At 40.6% G+C, this 19283-nt stretch overlaps 1 protein-coding gene across 1 annotated transcript; it reads left to right on the top strand.

Annotated features, from left to right (window-relative positions):
- Window positions 1-504: 504 nt before the first annotated feature.
- LOC142391160 (interphotoreceptor matrix proteoglycan 2-like) lies at window positions 505-18369 on the top strand. Its single transcript, XM_075476935.1, has 7 exons — window positions 505-805; window positions 1539-1758; window positions 7468-7678; window positions 8249-8437; window positions 8533-8749; window positions 17037-17116; window positions 18298-18369. The coding sequence occupies exons 1-7, from the start codon at window positions 560-562 to the stop codon at window positions 18329-18331; spliced, it is 1197 nt and encodes a 398-aa protein (XP_075333050.1). The 5' UTR covers window positions 505-559; the 3' UTR covers window positions 18332-18369.
- The last annotated feature ends 914 nt before the right edge of the window (window positions 18370-19283 follow it).

Here is a 19283-nt window from a genome sequence, read left to right as displayed (position 1 = left end):
ACCTTCGGTAGAGGAACTGGTACCTTCAGTAGGGGAAGTCAAACCTTCAGTAGGGGAACTGGTACCTTCGGTAGGGGACGTCGAACCTTCCGGAGGAGAACTGGTACCTTCGGTAGAGGAACTGGTACCTTCGGTAGGGGAAGTCAAACCGTCAGTAGGGGAACTGGTACCTTCGGTAGGGGAAGTCGAACCTTCCGGAGGAGAACTGGTACCTTCGGTAGAGGAACTGGTACCTTCGGTAGGGGAAGTCGAACCTTCGGTAGAGGAACTGGTACCTACGGTAGGGGAAGTCGAACCTTCTGGAGGAGAACTGGTACCTTCGGTAGGGGAAGTCAAACCTTCCGGAGGAGAACTGGTACCTTCGGTAGGGGAAGTCAAACCTTCCGGAGGAGAACTGGTACCTTCGGTAGGGGAAGTCGAACCTTCGGTAGGGGAACTGGTACCTTCGGTAGGGGAAGTCGGCAGGGACTTGGCTGACACAATGACTTCCTCACCACTGAAAGTCAATGACAGCACTTCTGCGGTTGAGCTCCAACCTTTCCAACTTGATTTCGCGGACATGCCAAGCATCGACGTCAGTATTGATATGTTCCAGTATGGCGGCATGGCGACTGAAGGTGACACCAGTGGCTTCTACAGTGGAGCTCAGGGTTCAGACCCGGACGCCATTGGATCACCAACCCGGCCGGGCAGAGCACTGACGGTTTTCTTCAGCCTGAGGGTGACCAACATGGCGTTCTCCATGGACCTCTTCAACAAGAGCTCCACAGAGTACAAAGCCCTGGAACAGCGGTTCCTACAGCTGGTGAGAACTCGTAGAAACTGGTCCCGGTTAGGGGTGGAGCAGTGATTTTAAATGTGGGGGTGTTACAGGGGGGGCACATGAGCGCCACATTAAGCCCATAGACACGACGCTGAAGTTGGCATCCGATTCGCGAATTAAATGGATGGGCATAAAGGGCCATTTCACTGCATTTTGATTCAAGATCTTTAAGATCAGATTTATTGTCATACATGCATACACACAAAATTTGTCCTCCGCTTTTAACCCATCCAGGTTGGCACCTATTTGACACGCACATGCACATGCCAACCTGGAGCGCTGGGCAGCCATGAAGCACCCGGGGAGCATGGGGGTACGGTGCCTTGCTCAAGGGCACCTCAGCCGTGACAAGGAGGTGGACTGACACCCCTCCAGCTATCAGTTCCACCAGTCTTTTTTTTTTTTTGAGTGGTGAGAGTGGGAATCGAACCGCCAACCTTCCGGTTATTGGACGACCAACTCTAACCACTGAGCCACGGCCGCCCGTATCGCCCTAAACTAGATCCTGTATGGAAACTACATTAGTTACACTGCTCAAATCTGGATGGAATTATTCTAAAGAGGGTACAGAGACGTTAAAACATATTTTATGATTTGTTAAAACTTTATTTGGTCATTGAAAATTCAAAAAGGTGAAATCATCTTGCTGTATGGTCCCCGGTACATGATTCTATGAGATCCACATGCTCCTGACATGTCTGTCTTTTCCCTGCAGCTGGTACCACACCTGGAGTCCAACCTGAACAACTTCCAGAACCTGGAGATCCTCAACTTCAGGAACGGCAGCATCGTTGTGAACAGCAGGATGCGCTTTGGTAAACCGGTTCCCAAAGGGGTCACCAATGTCGTCTACCTGATCCTGGAGGACTTTGCCAACAACGCCTATCAGACCATGAACCTGGCTATCGACAAGTATTCTCTGGATGTGGAATCAGGTAGAGTGGAGCTGCATCCGTCACCTTTTCACACTGATAAGACCTCATGGAACATGCTGTGGGTTCTTGAAAAATGAATTATTGCAGTGGTTTTCAAAGTGGGGGCCACCAGGGGGCGCTAGGGGGCCTCAGAAAATTGGAGTGAAGATGAGGAAAAAATGCAAAAATAGAATTCAAATTTTTTTAAACATCATTATAAAATATTGTCACATTTTTTAATCAGTATTGTAAAATACAATTTATAATAATATATCATATGGAAATGTTATTTGCCATGCTTGTCTTTCTGATTGGCTGCCAGTCAAAACATCGTAGACCTGGCGGTTTGCGCCTGTTCTGAAGCTGCTCTGCTCCTCAAGCTAGCATGTAGCTAGCTTAGCCAAAATGGACAGATTTCTGACTAGGAAGAGACTGAAAGAACTGGCCGACTAAAATCAGAAAGTATGAGGCAGCATACATTAAGTTTGGCTTTACAGCCGTACAGAAAAATGGCGTCCTCTGTCTGGAGACCCTCTCAAATGAGTGTTCAAAACCTTCGAAACTTCAGCGTCACTCGATACAAAAACATCCGGCAGAGTCCGAAAAAACGGTCGACTTCTTCAGACGTAAAGAAGAGCATTTAGTCAGGCTGCATTCACACAGCGAGCTGCTGTCCGTGAATAAAAAAGAAAATACCTTCTAAAAGTTGATGTTTCTTTACATATTTGTAGCATTGTCTGTGGTTTGCAAAGGGGGCCAGAAGCTGATACTGTTTGGGGGGCCTTGGCATGGAAAAGTTTGGGGACCCCTGAATTATTGTGTGGATAAAACAAAAGGTCGACCTTCCTACTGAAAGGTTTTCAGGGTGAATGGCTTGAACTGACTTTAAGAGTCGTTCTTTTTCATGTGACCTTTGAAAGACGAACTGATTGTATGAGCAGAAGTCGCTCTTCGGTCTTCATTTGACTCCATTTGAACTAACTGCCCAGACAGTTGAGGTCTTGTTGTGAGTAAAAGCTGCATCAGTAAAGAATTAGAAAGCAGAACGACTGTTCTATAACTGGTGAAATGGTTCTGTGTTCAGAGCATTCCACTGAGACTGATGCAACATTGATGTATTTCAGTCCCAAAGACGATGAGCTTTATGCAGAAACTGCTCATCTGAATAGTTTTGTTAACCCTTCCTGTTGTCCTGGGGTCCAAAGTGAGCCACCACCATGTTTAGCTGTAGAAAAAATACCTTAAACTATCTTTTTCCAACTTGAAATGTTATGACTTTTCCTAAAGGGACCCCATCATTAGAAAAAGTCACACTTTATTTTTGTTTATGTTTCCATGTGGGCTGTACACCACTAGGGTACAAAGATTGTCTTATGGGTCATTTCTGACCCGTGAATTATAAAAACATTTAAACACCAAAAAAAAGTTCAGTTTTTTTTCCCTTTCAATATAATTAATTCAGAAGTAATTAGTTCACATTTATATAATAGCAATAATAAACCTTCATTATGTAAAAGAAAACTGAGAAAACAAGAAAACTGTTAGTCCAACTGACAGTTGGTTTGTGGTAAAAAAAAATTTTTAAAAGTGTAATCCTGAAAACTGGTGATTGTCTTTTTGTATTGTGTAACAAAAAATACATGATAAAAATGTATTGAATTGAGTTGAATAGATCAATAACAGGTGGTTTCATCATACAAAATAGATTTTGGATTTAAAATTCAATTAAGTTGCTTTATTTTGGGGCTTTGGTAGGGCGGCTCATTTCTGACCCGTTAAGGCGAGACACTACAGGTGAATAGGGTAATATTTTAAGATAATAGATATCACCATGAAACCTCCTCAGTTGATTACTTATACAAGTATGAAAAGAAAATGTATTACAAGTTTTAGAAATTTGTATGTTTAATTATGCAAATTAGGCATTGTCTCATTAAGTATGCGCACATTTGCATATATTTCCGGAAGATAGATCTGAACATGTGATAAAGCCAGGTGCAAAATTCTTTTTTTCATTTTGTTTACACACTAAATGAAAAGAAAATTACAAAGGGATTTCAGGATATCTCCTTTCATTTCCTAGGAAATCAAAATATACTGCCCATAGTCTAAAAAACATCGATTTTCGCCATATTGTTTTATTATAATGTCACATAAATCAGGCCAGGAATGATTTGTCAACAAATCCTTCTGTAAATATCTGCAGAATACAGAATTCTTCTACTGAAGAAGTGTATAACTGGAAAGTTTGGTGTTAGTAGGTGCTCCATAGGCTGAGATATTGATACTGGAAAAATACAAAAAACTGATTTTGAGAAAACGGCATTTAAAGATTTAAATAGGGGAATTCAATTTGGTCAATTTGGGTGAAATGTACGGCCGCACGCGATTAAACAAAATGTGATGAAATAAACATTTTAATTTATGTTTTGAAATAACACATATTGAAGGAGTAGACTGGCCCAAAATCTAAGAATTGAACCACTGCATGAAAAATCCCTGTTTTGGCCGGCCGTGTCTCGCCTTAAGGCCGCACAAGAGTTAAGTAACCCTAACATTAAGAGAACTCTTTTATCACCTTAACCTGATTATTTTGCCTTCCTCCATAAAACAGTAACGAATAAAAAACGAGGAGCTCCAACTACGAGACATAAAAGAGCTGCTCAGACTCGGTTAAATCCTTTCAGCGTCTCGGCAGCCTTTCGCCCGTTAGGACTCTGATCTAATACCTCAGATAATCTGTCTGGGAGGAACGTGAGCAGCCGCCCACGGTGACTCGCTCTGTTGAATCAACATCATGTCCACATGTCTGCACTGACACTAAGTGTTCACTGCAGGGCGAGTTAAATAGGTTTCAGGAATGAGCTCAGCTGGGCCGGGCAGCGGAGCATCAACAGGTCTGTGATGAGATGGGAAACCATCAGAAATCATCAGAAACCATCAGAAACCATCAGAAACCAACAGAAATCATCAGAAATCATCAGAAACCATCAGAAGAAATTATCAGAAACCATCAGAAACCATCAGAAACCAACAGAAATCATCAGAAATCATCAGAAACCATCAGAAGAAATTATCAGAAACCATCAGAAACCATCAGAAACCAACAGATATCATCAGAAATCATCAGAAACCATCAGAAGAAATTATCAGAAACCATCAGAAACCATCAGAAACCATCAGAAATCATCAGAAATCATCAGAAACCATCAGAAACTATCAGAAATCATCAGAAACCATCAGAAGAAATGATCAGAAACCATCAGAAACCATCAGAAACCAACAGAAATCATCAGAAATCATCAGAAACATCAGAAGAAATTATCAGAAACCATCAGAAACCATCAGAAACCAACAGATATCATCAGAAATCATCAGAAACCATCAGAAGAAATCATCAGAAACCATCAGAAACCAACAGAAATCATCAGAAACCATCAGAAACCATCAGAAATCATCAGAAATCATCAGAAACCATCAGAAACCAACAGAAACCAACAGAAACCATCAGAAATCATCAGAAATCATCAGAAATTATCAGAAACCATCAGAAATTATCAGAAACCATCAGAAACTATCAGAAACTATCAGAAATCATCAGAAATCATCAGAAACCATCAGAAACCATCAGAAACCATCAGAAATCATCAGAAACCATCAGAAACCAACAGAAGAAATTATCAGAAACCATCAGAAACCATCAGAAATCATCAGAAACCATCAGAAACCAACAGAAACCATCAGAAACCATCAGAAACTATCAGAAATCATCAGAAACCATCAGAAGAAATTATCAGAAACCATCAGAAACCATCAGAAATCATCAGAAACCATCAGAAACCAACAGAAACCATCAGAAACCATCAGAAATCATCAGAAATCATCAGAAACCATCAAAAATCATCAGAAACCATCAGAAACCATCAGAAACCATCAAAAATCATCAGAAACCATCAAAAATCATCAGAAATCATCAGAAATCATCAGAAACCATCAGAAACCATCAGAAATCTAAGCATGCTCAGCTGCCGTCAGAATAAAATCAGGAAATGGAGGTTTTAGCAAATGAAAAGACAGAGAAAATAAAACCTCGATGAACTCTGCATGTAATTAAGAATAATTCTGATTGGATGATGGTGCCGTTTGGCAGATGTTTACAGTCTTAAACTTGAATATATACATGTTAAATCACAGGAACCTTTGCTGAACATGACTAATGTCAACATTTTGATGGTTTTTCACTCGTAAACAAGAAATATGATGAGTTCACGACCTAGACTCAACCTCCTTTATTAATTATTGACACTGCTAGATGTGCCTACGGTTTTTATTGGGGAATAATTGGTCACATATTGTTTTAAAATCTTGCATTACAGCCCCGAGAGGCCAAAGAACGACACACACTGACACCATGTGAAGCTGGAGGTACTTTAGGATGAAAATAGACATTCTGTCCTGTATCATCTGAGGAATGACTTCATCTTTTCTGCATCTCTGCTGAGCTGTAGCTCTTTAATCTGTCTGAGCCAATCATAGGCGCTCCTGACAGCCCGATAAAGCTAATCTACAGCAGTGAGTCACTGCGGTCTGAACTCACGGTAATCAGTTTGCTCATCTTCAGCGTTCTCTGCAGGCAAACTACCCCTTTCTGGGGCTTATTTCTTCCAAAGTGGAGATTAATTTAAAAAATAAGGCCAAGACATTATGTCATCTGTCCCAGAAGGCTAGCTTTTCTCTAGAATCTTATACTGTTATCATCCGGGTGCTGTAGTTTGGGAGCTGCTGTGTTCAGATGCAGTTCATTAATCCTTAAACACCCTTTGGCTGGTTCATGGTCAGTCCCTTCTTTGAACTCTGAGTGTAGGTCATCCCTGCAGACTGACAGCAGACTGGGACCAGTTCTATGACAGAAAAATGTAATCAACTGGTGTGTCTTGACAACAGATTATTCACATTTGGAAATGTTCATAAAAATCAATTTTCCTCCGGAACGTTGTTTTAAACTTTCCTCTGAAACATTTTAAACTTTCTTTTGAAACATTGTTTATAATTTTCCTCCAAAACGTTGTTTAGAACTTTACTCTGAAATATTTTAAACTTTCTTTCGAAACATTGTTTATAACTTTCCTCTGAAACGTTGTTTATAACTTTCCTCTGAAACGTTGTTTATAACTTTCCTCTGAAACGTTGTTTATAACTTTCCTCTGAAACGTTGTTTATAACTTTCCTCTTAAACGTTGTTTATAACTGTCCTCTGAAACGTTGTTTATAACTTTCCTCCAAAACGTTGTTTATAACTTTCCTCTGAAACGTTGTTTATAACTTTCCTCTGAAACGTTGTTTATAACTTTCCTCTTAAACGTTGTTTATAACTGTCCTCTGAAACGTTGTTTATAACTTTCCTCCAAAACGTTGTTTATAACTTTCCTCTTAAACGTTGTTTATAACTTTCCTCCGAAACGTTGTTTATAACTTTCCTCTGAAACGTTGTTTATAACTTTCCTCCGAAACGTTGTTTTGAACTTTCCTCTGAAACGTTGTTTATAACTTTCCTCTGAAACGTTGTTTATAACTTTCCTCTGAAACGTTGTTTATAACTTTCCTCTGAAACGTTGTTTATAACTTTCCTCTGAAACGTTGTTTATAACTTTCCTCTGAAACGTTGTTTTGAACTTTCCTCTGAAACGTTGTTTTGAACTTTCCTCTGAAACATTGTGTATTTCTTGGCAGGTGACCGGGCAGATCCCTGTAAGTTCCAGGCCTGTAACGAGTTTTCCAGGTGTATGGTGAATAAGTGGTCGGGCGAGGTCGAGTGCGTGTGCGACGCTGGCTATTTGAGCGTGGACGGGCTGCCATGTCAGAGTATCTGTGACGTCCAACACGACTTCTGCCTCAATGATGGAAAATGTGATATCCTCCCCGGAAAGGGCGCCATCTGCAGGTGGGAGAGCGTTGAAAATACTATCACTTCAGAGCACTCACAGTGCTTATGTTCAAACTAAAAAGTAAAATCAAGTGTTTTTGTGGTAACATTTACATATTTGACAATATTGTATTACATTTCTGATTAAATGTGTCTAAATAATCAGGTTTAGGACTCTAATTGAGCTTTAAATGGCACCAGTTATTGGATATATTTTCAGTTTTTGGCTCCTGAACAGATTTTTTCAAAATAAAAAAGGTAAAGTAACATCAGCTGTTATAGCTGATGTTTACGCTCTATTTTTATTCTATTCTATTTGCTTGTTTTTCTGTACGCTGTTGCAACACAATAATTTCCCAAATTGGGATGAATAAAGTATCTATCTATCTATCTATCTATCTATCTATCTATCTATCTATCTATCTATCTATCTATCTATCTATCTATCTATCTATCTATCTATCTATCTATCTATCTATCTATCTATCTATCTATCTTTCTATCTATCTATCTATCTATCTATCTATCTATCTATCCATCTATCAGCTGTGACTAAACTTGTGAATGAACCTGAGATGTTGGCTGCAGGTGCCGAGTTGGAGAGAACTGGTGGTATCGCGGTGAGCACTGTGAGGAATACGTCTCGGAGCCGTTGGTGGTGGGCATCGCCATCGCCTCGGTGGCTGGTTTCCTCGTGGTGGCCGCCGGGATCATCTTCTTCCTGGCGAGGACGCTCAGAGAGCAGTACGATGGGGAGGACACGGAGGACCCACTACGGTAAACAGCAGCTTTGGGTGTGAACGACGTATCGAATCTGAATTCTCATGAACAGGTCGACTTTAACATTTGAATTTGACCTCCTTACCTTCCAGGAGGGGCGAGAGTGTTCCAGATCTGCAGGACACCGCTAAGTTCAACCCCATGTTCGACAGCGACCCCGTCGGCGCCCAGTATTACCGTCACTACGACGGCAGCGTGCCGCAGAATCACCAGTGCTGTGATTATGCCGCCCCGCCACTGCACGCCTCCGGAGACCCGAACAGCGAAGAGATACGAAACATCTACCAAAACACAACGCTAACCAAAGAGGTAAGACCATTAAAGAGCAGATTGTTTCTTAGAGAAAGGGCAAATTTATCTTAATGTTGCATCCAACCTGATGGATATGAAGAGGAAACAAATGTGGCCCCAACACTGAACCATGTGGAACACCACAAAGAGCCCGAAAGTAATGATAGAAGTCTATAAAGCTCTGAATGGTCTAGGACCAAATTACACCTCCTGACCCAGTATGAACCTTCCAGACCCCTCAGCTCATCTGGATCCGGTCTTCTATCAGTTCCCAGAGTCAGAACCAGACATGGAGAAGCTGCATTCAGCTTCTATGCTCCACATGTCTGGAACAAACTCCCAGAATGCCTCAGATCAGCTGAAACACTCAGTGGATTTAAGTCCAGGTTGAAGTCACACCTATTTTCAGCTGCGTTTGAATCAAGCTCCAAACTTAATCACATTTTAACTCCTGATTTTATCTATTGTTCTTATTTCAAAGAGGTGAGACGATTAAAGAGCAGATCGTTTCTTAAAGAAAGGGCAAAGCTTTGCATCGTCTGCTTTATCTTAATGTTGCATCCAAGCTGATGGATATGAAAAGATATGAAAATACTGCACATTTATGTACGTAGGTTATATTTCTTTATTTTTTATTTCTATATTTCTATTTTACTTAAGAATACCCTGTTATAATATTGTTGTTGCATGCTTATTTTATCTTATCTTTTTATTATATTTGGACATCCAGTGCGGGCAGCAAAGCAAAGAATTTCATTGTACAGGGAAACACGTTTCTAACTGCACATATGACGATAAACCTTTGAATCTTGAAGGAAACAAATGTGGCCCCAACACTGAACCATGTGGAACACCCCTAAAATAATGATAGAAAAGGATCCTTAGGGGGATATATTCAGTAAAAATCCCTTCTTCCTGTTCCTGTGAGCAGATGTCAGGGTGTAAAACTCCCCAAAAACACAACCCTGGTGTTTATTTAGTTCCCCTTTGTTTGAAAGTTCCTCATTTAACAAGCCGTTCTGATTTTATTTCTAAAGTACGTCACTCCTTAAGTTGGCTCCACCTCCTCTGTTAGGCCCGGCCCACTCACATCCACCCTGCTGGACGGATGAAGCCACTTTTAAAGGTGCCATGGCATGAAAATAAATGGAGGCTTCTATATATTTTTATAGGCTTTAGTGGTCCCCTAATACCGTATCTGAGTTTTTTTCCCCCAAAATTCTGCCTTGGTGCAGAATTACAGCCAGTCCCAAAAATGAGCTTTCCTTAGGATCCCCAGAATGAGCTGTTTAGGGTCGGCAGCTTTAAATCCAAAGCGGAGGGTGGGGGTTTGGCCTTACTTATGCCCATGGTACCTTGCGCAAATGTTTTGTGAATCGCTATGGCACGTAGATGGCACGGCAGCCCTATGCAGTAAAACTAGCGAAACCTGTTGAAATGAGCTTACTTTGACAATATGACGAACTAGTTAGTGAACAACTCTCCTAACACAGTCAAACATCAAGCAAGTGCTACACAAGACACAGCAAAAAAAGGGGTGCGTGAAGGGGAAAGCAGGAGTGAGGATTTTGACATTCTCAGCTGATTGCTCTGGTTTCCAAAGATGCACGTAGTGCTAGCGCTAGAACCATGAATGAATCATTATCCTGATGAAATGCACTGAATTTGCGGATTCATTGTTCTTCAGGAAGCTTGAAGTCGGGGGTTTTGGTCTAAAATGAGCGAGCTAACCATCTCATGGGCATGCAAACACCTCCTACAGCCCAGTTGGCAGAGATAAGAGCTTGGAGATGCTATTAGCTGCATAGCTAACGATACAAACCCTTTCTTGTGGTAACAAGCTATGTAACTATACTGTACATACAGAAAAGCAACACAATTATAGAGCGTTAAATTACTTATTTGTCCGAGGTCTGTAGTTGGGCCAAAGAGAGTTGGTACTGATCCAGGGTTCATTTTCAGACGTTCGGCAAGGCCAGCTCGGTATTGGCCCAAGTTCTGGAAACATTGGTCGGTGAAATGTTTGGCGCACACATACACAAATCTCTTCGGTTCTGTCGTCACTTTTCCAGAAAAAAACTAAATCTGTCCACTGGCTCTTTAGAGGTTCTGATGCAGGAGCTCTAAACAGATTTTTTACATCCATGTACAGCGCAATGAGCTGGCCAAAGAGCTGTGAGCGGGGAAAGGCAGTTTTTGCATAGCCATATATGGGCTCTGGGGGGAAACAACCTCCACATCATAAGCGGCGGCTTTCCCGATCAGGCCATCTGCATGGTCACATTACCAAAGGCAGAGAATAATTTCCAGTGCATGGTTTAGGTCTATCGTCATTTTTAGCCACTGGGGGCCGCAGGCGGGCTAGGGGAACTCATATTAATGTTAAACAACCTTAAAAAGGGAAAATTTCATGCCATGGCTCCTTTAAGAATACCCTGTTATAATATTGTTGTTGCATGCTTATTTTATCTTATCTTTATTACATTTGGACATCCAGTGCGGGCAGCAAAGCAAAGAATTTCATTGTACAGGGAAACACGTTTCTAACTGCACATATGATAATAAACCTTTGAATCTTGAAGGAAACAAATGTGGCCCCAACACTGAACCATGTGGAACACCACAAAGAGCCCTAAAGTAATGATAGAAAAGGATCCTTAGGGGGACATATTCAGTAAAAATCCTTTCTTCCTGTTCCTGTGAGCAGATATCAGGGTGTAAAACTCCCCAAAAACACAAAAGTTCCTCATTTAACGAGCCTTTCTGATTTTCATTTCTAAAGTACATAACTCCTTAAGTTGGCTCCGCCCCCTCTGCTAGGTCCTGCCCACTCACATCCACCCTGCTGGACGGATGAAGCCACTTTTAAAGTGGGCGTTTTAAGTCCTTGTTCGTTTGCAAAGGTCCTGATGATCCAGTTCTGTAAAACTTTTAGCCCAGATTTGAGTTTCTTCAACATGTTCGGTGAGCCATCGGCTCATATTCTCTCCTGACAACGTTTAAATCCAGGCTGAAAACAGTTCTATTTAATTCAATTCAATTCAATTCATTTTTATTTATATAGCGCCAAATACAACAAATGTCATCTCAAGGCACTTAGATAGTAAGTCCAATTCAAGCCAATTGGAATTCAATTAATTAATAATAATCATAATTCATAAAATAATCCAATTCGTTCATATAGAGCCAATTCAAAAACAATTTCCTAGCTAAGAAAACCAACAGATTGCACTGAAAACTTTTTGTTTTTCGGTCCAATCTCCCGGCCTGAGCGGCGTGCCTGAGGCGACTGTGGAGAGAAACGACTCCCTTTTAACAGGAAGGAACCTCTGGCAGAACCAGACTCAGAAAGGGTGGCCATCCGCCTCCACCAGCTGGGGTTTGAGAAGACAGAAAAAGGGGGGGGGAGGGGGGCAGGGGGCCACCGCGACGGCGGCACTGTAACACCATTCAAAGGATATCTGTTGGAACAGGGAAACACGAGTTAATGACCACAATAATATCACATATACATAAAGAGAGTAAAGTGAGGAAAGGTGTGACAGATGAGGCCCCCCAGCAGTCTAGGCCTATAGCAGCTTAACTATGGGATGTTTCAGGATTACCTGAGCCATCCCTAACTATAAGCTTTATCAGAAAGGAAAGTTTTAAGCCTGGTCTTAAAAGTGGAAAGGGTGTCTGCTTCCCGGACATTTACTGGCAGCTTATTCCACAATTGAGGGGCCTGATAACTGAAGGCTCTGCCTCCCATTCTACTTTTAGAAACTCTGGGAACCTCAAGTAAACCTGCAGTTTGGGAACGAAGTGCTCTGTTAGGAAAATATCTTACAATGAGATCTGTAAGATATGATGGAGCTCGGTCATTAAGAGCTTTATATGTGAGGAGAAGAATCTTAAATTCTATTCTGAATTTAACAGGGAGCCAATGAAGAGAAGCTAAAACTGGAGAAATATGATCTCTGCTGTTAGTTCTCATCAAAACTCTGGCTGCAGCATTTTGGATCAACTGAAGGCTTTTCAGAGAATATGTAGGACAGCCCAATAATAAAGAATTACAGTAGTCACATCTTGAAGTAACAAATGCATGAATTAGTTTTTCTGCATCACTCTGAGACAAGATGTTCCTGATTTTAACAATATTACGAAGGTGAAAGAAGGCAGTCCTAGAAACCTGTTTTATATGCGAGTCAAATGATAAGTTCTGGTCAAAAATAACTCCAAGGTTCCTCACTGTAGAACTAGAAGCCAAGGAAATACCATCTAGAGTAACTATATAGCTAGACAATTTCTCCCTGAAGCGCTCGGGTCCAAAGATAACGACTTCAGTTTGTCTGAATTTAGAAGCAGACAGTTCTGAGTCATCCAGGTCTTTATGTCTTTAAGACATGCTTGTAGTCTGACCAACCTATTGGGTTCATCTGGTTTTATAGATAAGTACAGCTGAGTATCATCAGCATAGCAATGGAAATTTATGCCATGCTGTCTAATAATGTTACCTAATGGAAGCATGTATAAAGTAAAAAGAATCGGTCCAAGCACAGAACCCTGGGGAACTCCATGACTTACTCTGGTGTGTGAGGAAGATTCTTCATTTACAAGAACAAACTGAAATCTATCAGATAAATATGATTTAAACCAGCCTAATGCAGTTCCTTTAATCCCAATAACATGTTCAAGTCTGTGTAATAAGATACTGTGATCGACCGTATCAAATGCAGCACTGAGATCCAACAGGACAAGCACAGACACAAGTCCGCTATCAGAGGCTAAGAGGAGATCATTGGTAACTTTCAGCAGTGCAGTTTCTGTGCTATGATGCACTCTGAATCCTGACTGAAACGCTTCAAACAGATTATATCTGTGGAAATGATCACAAAGCTGAGCTGCAACTATTTTTTCAAGAACTTTAGACATAAAAGGGAGATTGGATATAGGTCTATAATGAGCCAACACTTCTGAATCAAGAGTAGGTTTTTTAAGTAAAGGTTTAATTACAGCAACCTTAAAAGTCTGAGGTACATATCCTGTCAACAAAGACAGATTGATCAAATCCAATATGGAAGTGTCAATTAAGGGGAAAACCTCCTTGAACAGTCTGGTTGGGATTGGGTCTAAAACACAAGTTGATGGTTTAGAAGAGACTATTGCTGTTGTTAGTTCAGAGAGATCAACTGGGCAGAAGCCGTCTAAATATAAATCAGGTTCTAAAGATACTTCTAAAGCTGCTGTACTTGATGATACATCACTGATAATAGTGGGAAGGACTCCATCAATCTTCTCTCTGATAGAAACAATTTTATTAATAAAGAAGCTCATGAAATCATCACTGCTGAGAGTTAAAGGAATAACTGGCTCAGCAGAGCTCGGACTCTTAGTCAGACTGGCTACAGCGCTGAAGAGAAACCTGGGATTATTCTTATTCTCTTCTATCAATGATGAATAATAAGCAGTTCTAGCTTTACGAAGGGCTTTCTTATACATTGTTAAACTATCTTTCCAGACTAACTGAGACTCTTCTAAATTAGAGGAACGCCACTGTCTCTCCAGCTTTCTTGCAGTCTGCTTTAAAGCACGCAGCTGTGAATTATACCAAGGAGCCAACCTCTTCTGACTGATTACCTTCCTTTTCAGAGGGGCAACATTGTCCAGTGCTGTACGCATTGAAACTATAGTGCTGTCAACAAGAGAGTCAAGTGCTGCTGGAGTAAAGTTTAGGTAGTCGTCCTCTGTCATATCTGCACATGGCAGTGAAGAAAAGGATGATGGAATTAATTCTTTAAATCTGGTTACAGCATCCTCTGATAGACACCTTCTATATGTAAATTTCTTCTCAGAAACTGTATAGTCAAGTAATGTAAACTCAAAGGTTATCAGAAAATGGTCAGATAAGACAGGGTTATGAGGGAACACTGTTAACTGTTCACTCTCAATGCCATAAGTCAGCACAAGATCAAAGGTGTGATTAAGGCAGTGAGTCGGTCTGTGAACACTCTGAGAAAATCCAATAGAGTCTAATATAGAATTAAAGTTCATATTCAGGCAGTCATTTTCAACATCTACATGAATATTAAAGTCACCCACTACAATGACTTTATCTGTACTCAGCACTAACTGGGATAAAAACTCTGAGAATTCAGACAGAAACTCAGAATAAGGGCCAGGTGGACGATACACAACAACAAACACAAGAGGTTTCTGGGATTTCCACTTTGCGTGGGAAAAACTGAGAATCACAGATTCAAAAGAGCTCAAACTAATCTTGGGTCTGGGACTGATGAGTAACCCTGATCTGAAAATAGCTGCCACTCCTCCTCCTCTGCCTGTGGTTCCAGGAACGTGAACATTTAAACAGTCAGAGGGAGTTGCTTCATTAATGCTAACATGATGCTAACATGATGCTAACATGATCCTCCTGCTGCAGCCAGGTTTCTGTAAGACAAAATATATCAATATGATGATCACAAATCAACTCATTCACTAACAGAGACTTCGAAAGGAGAGATCTGATATTCAGCAAACCACATTTAATAGTTTGATGTTTTTGTTCAGTTAAAGTTTTTGTTTTAATAATTTCTTTTTGCACAAGAGGATTTGCTCCTTTTGTGTTAATTGATTGGGTGGGTAGCAGTAGGTGGGAAGCTGCAGAGAAGTGTGTAAGACTACAACTCTGCATCCTGGTCTGAGCCCTGGGATGTCATGTTTTAGGGTGGCAAATAAATTCATCCATATTTCTAGAAATGAGAGCTGCTCCTTCCAAAGTGGGATGGATGCCGTCTCTCCTCATCAGACCAGGTTTTCTCCAGAAAGATTGCCAATTATCTATGTAGCCCACGTTGTTTGCTGGACACCATCTAGACAACCAGCGATTGTAGGACGACATGCGGCTAAACATGTCATCACTGGTCAGATTTGGCAGGGGTCCAGAGAAAACTACGGAGTCCGACATTGTTTTGGCAAAATCACACACCGATGCAACATTAATTTTAGTGACCTCCGATTGGCGTAACCGGGTGTCATTAACGCCGACGTGAATAACTATTTTACCATATTTACGTTTATCCTTAGCCAGCAGTTTTAAATAGGATTCTATGTCGCCCGCTCTGGCCCCTGGAATGCATTTGACTATGGCCGCTGGTGCCTCTAATGCCACGTTTCTGACTATAGAGCTGCCAATTACCAGGGTTTTGTCCTCAGCGGGTGTGTCGCTGAGTGGGGAAAATCTGTTAGAAGCGTGGACAGGTCGATGGTGAACAACGGGCTTGACTTTAGAGCTATGCCTCTTCCTGACAGTCACCCAGCCACGATGTAATCCCGGCTGCTCGGGTTCTGCCTGGGGGCGGCTAATGGACCTAGCTACGCTAGGTGGCTCCACACTGGCAAAAGGGGCCTGGCTCACTATCGGTTGATTTTCAACAGTGCAGAGCCGAGCTTCCAATTCAGATAACATCGCCTCCAAAACTACAAAAAGACTACATTTGTTACATGTACCATTATCGCTAAAGGAGGCAGAGGAGTAACTAAACATCTGACACACGGAGCAGGTGAAAGCAGGAGAAGGAGGAAGAGAACCGGTAGCCATGCTATGCTAGAGAACCAGACACACCGCTAAAAAGTGAGAATAAAGATTAAAGATCTGTAGGAGTGTGTTAGAACAGAACGGTAAGCTATAGAGTTTAACTATGCAAAATTGTGTAAGTTATAGATCGAAATAAAGTGATTATCAGTACTCCAAGCGGAGCAAGAAATTCCAAAGTGCACGAGCAAGGTAACAGGAAGTGATGCAACACGTCTTACCGCAAAGCGTCACAGCGTCAGCAAAGCCTCCAACCCAACAAGGTCTGCATGCTGTGCATATGACACCTGAAAGTGTTTTATCTGCACTCTTCACTTTTAAATGAATGAATTAATGATTATTTTTAATGGGTTTTTTATTTTTTATTTCTTTTTAATGATTTTATTGCCTTCTTGTGATTTAGCTGTAAAGCACTTTGAATTACCTTGTGTACGAATTGTGCTCTACAAATAAAATTGCCTTGCCTTGCCTTGAAAGTCTGGTTTGCATGAAACTGGTTTTAGATTATAACAAGCAGATGACCAGGCTGGGAGGACTAGTTAAAGTGATAGCTGAGTCAGTTGTTGGAGGAGGAAACGTGTTGATCAGGTGACCTTTGGAGCTCAGACTGTTGTGACGTTTCTTTGGCTCGGAGCTCCTCGGCTCAGCAGCAGCAGTGTGTACTACGCAGACTGATACTATGTATTTTTACCTCCCGGACTCTTACATAACCATGCTGTCACCTCTCTGCAGGAGGTCCAGGAGCGTCTCAGAATAATCGAGCTGTGCTCCAGAGATCAGCACTTTGCCGACTTTGTGCGACAGACTCAAGTGTGAGTATCGTTCCTTTAATTCCTGTTTGTGAAGTAAACATGAAACCAGCTGCAGGTTTTTATCTCACCTGCTTCCATAATCTGCAGGAAACTGGTTTAATATCGTGTTTAATACCACAGCATCACAGAGAATATATGGAAATATCTGGGATTGGTTGACAAGATCTAACATTCAAAGTTTATATTATATAGAATTAGTGTAAAAAACAAAAATATTTAACCACAAAACAGCTTTTAAATCCAAATTATAAACATTAAAATACAAATAATTAGAAATGATATGAATAACCCCTTAACGCCTATTGTCGCATATATGCTACAAACTCAATCAACCAGCTGAGATAGCATCTTTATTCCCCCAATGCCGGTTAGTCCATATTCACTACGACCGCAAAGTGACGGACTTATTTCCTGTTGCAGATTCATATAAATAAATATGTAAAAAAAAAAAAAAGGTGGATAAAAAAACATTGTTTTTTCTCTGTTATATTACTGTGTTGTTGTTATCTTATTATTGACCATTATGCCTGTTGTCGCAAATTTGCAACATACCAAAATTTCTATTTATTTTTTGTACAAAAGTGAAATTAATAATGTCAGCATTATTTACCATCTACTTAAAGGCTAAAACACACACAAAACATTTGTTTATATACAGCTATATAAATTCAGGCGTTAAGGGGATAAAATATAAATATTGTGTGGCAGGTTTATTCTTTAAAAGATTTCAAAATAAATATGATCAAAAAGATAAACTTTAAAGTATTATGTGACGTCAGAAAAGAACAAAATAAGATTTATTATATAAAATAAAATTAAAAGATGAACATGAATGTGTTTCTTATTTATTCTTTAAATAAAATGTGTTTAAATTTAAAGGAAATACAGATAAATTATACTAAATAAACTGATGAACTGAAAAATAAGAATTTAAAAGATACAGTGAGATAATTTCTCTGTTCATGTTCCGACGCAGCACACTCAAACGGTTATTTACACAGTCATTTATCTATAAACTTTATTTTGTAGGAAGTCTAACCTGTGACGAGCAGACAAAGATGGAGCTTAAACCCTGGGAGATAAAGAGATTTTCAGAGTCAGTTTGAAGCTGTTTGTGGTCGTTGAAAGTCCGCAGCCGCGACCATCAAACTAATCCAATTTGCTGTTGTTTGTTGGAGCAGAATCCTGGAGAGGAGGGGCAGCTCCACCACATAACCGCCGGCAGCCGCTGACCTCCAGCCGCTGACCTCCAGGTAACACTTCCTGAGCGACTCCTGTAAAATGGTTATAAAGACATTTGTGCTTCTATTGAACACTGGGCTATGTTCCTGTGGCCCGTGATGATGGGACGTTGAGTTTATAGCAGATAAAGTTTGATTATTTTGATTTCACCGAACATTCTTTCAGTTTACGTTTTGTAATTTCTTTCACTTTTAGTTTCTGAGTTCTCTGTCATTTCCCCTTTCAAGCCCATTTATTTACATGTCTTCTTTTTACAAAAACATTAAATGGAGCTTTTAGTTAAAATGCGAGTTGACACGTTTGTCTGCAGCCAGTCCTTTTGAAGAGAATAGCACGTATGTCATGTGTAAAACAAGTAAAGCATTCAGCACAGATTATATTTACTGCACTGCACAACATGGCACCACAAATGTCTATTAAACTGCCTAGTTATAGCTCAACTGAGCTGTGTATTGAAACAAACTAACTGTGTTCAGTTAAGCTGAGTTGTAAGATTATTGGGGGCTTGTCCGGGATCTTTTGTACTTTTTGCAGTGGCTAAACTTGGACTGGCTTACTGAAGGGATAATTTGAGGTATTTACAGACTGATGACTCCACTCAGTGTCCCTGATGCCTTTGTTTCTTCACAGAAACCTGCCTTTGTCGTAGACTTGTGGAAGGAGGAGGAGTTTTTCACCTCGTGGCTTCCGCCGGCTCAGTTGGAGGTGGAGGCGATCAGATGCTGACAGACGTGGAAGTCTATTTTTAAGGATGTTTTCTGCTTTTTCCTCTTGGAGTGGCCCTGAAGTGAACTTTGACTTTTTGATCTTTTTCATTGTCTTTTTTTTTGTTGTTTTTGTTTTTATCCTTACTTCTTGTTCTGGACAATCTCTTCAGTTCCTGCTTTTCTGACCTCTGGACATTTTCACTGCTGAGTACCTCTAT

This window comes from Odontesthes bonariensis, chromosome 11, assembly GCF_027942865.1.
Source record: "Odontesthes bonariensis isolate fOdoBon6 chromosome 11, fOdoBon6.hap1, whole genome shotgun sequence".
NCBI lineage: Eukaryota > Metazoa > Chordata > Actinopteri > Atheriniformes > Atherinopsidae > Odontesthes > Odontesthes bonariensis.
Note: the sequence above shows the minus strand (reverse complement) of the source record. Positions and strands in the feature narration are given on the sequence as shown.

Excerpts from the sequence above, each read along its gene's own strand:
- LOC142391160 (XM_075476935.1), top strand. The coding sequence starts at position 560 with ATGCCAAGCATCGACGTCAGTATTGATATGTTCCAGTATGGCGGCATG. Across the intron at positions 1,759-7,467 it reads TTCTCTGGATGTGGAATCAG|GTGACCGGGCAGATCCCTGT; the intron begins GTAGAGTGGAGC and ends ATTTCTTGGCAG. Across the intron at positions 8,750-17,036 it reads ACACAACGCTAACCAAAGAG|GAGGTCCAGGAGCGTCTCAG; the intron begins GTAAGACCATTA and ends ACCTCTCTGCAG.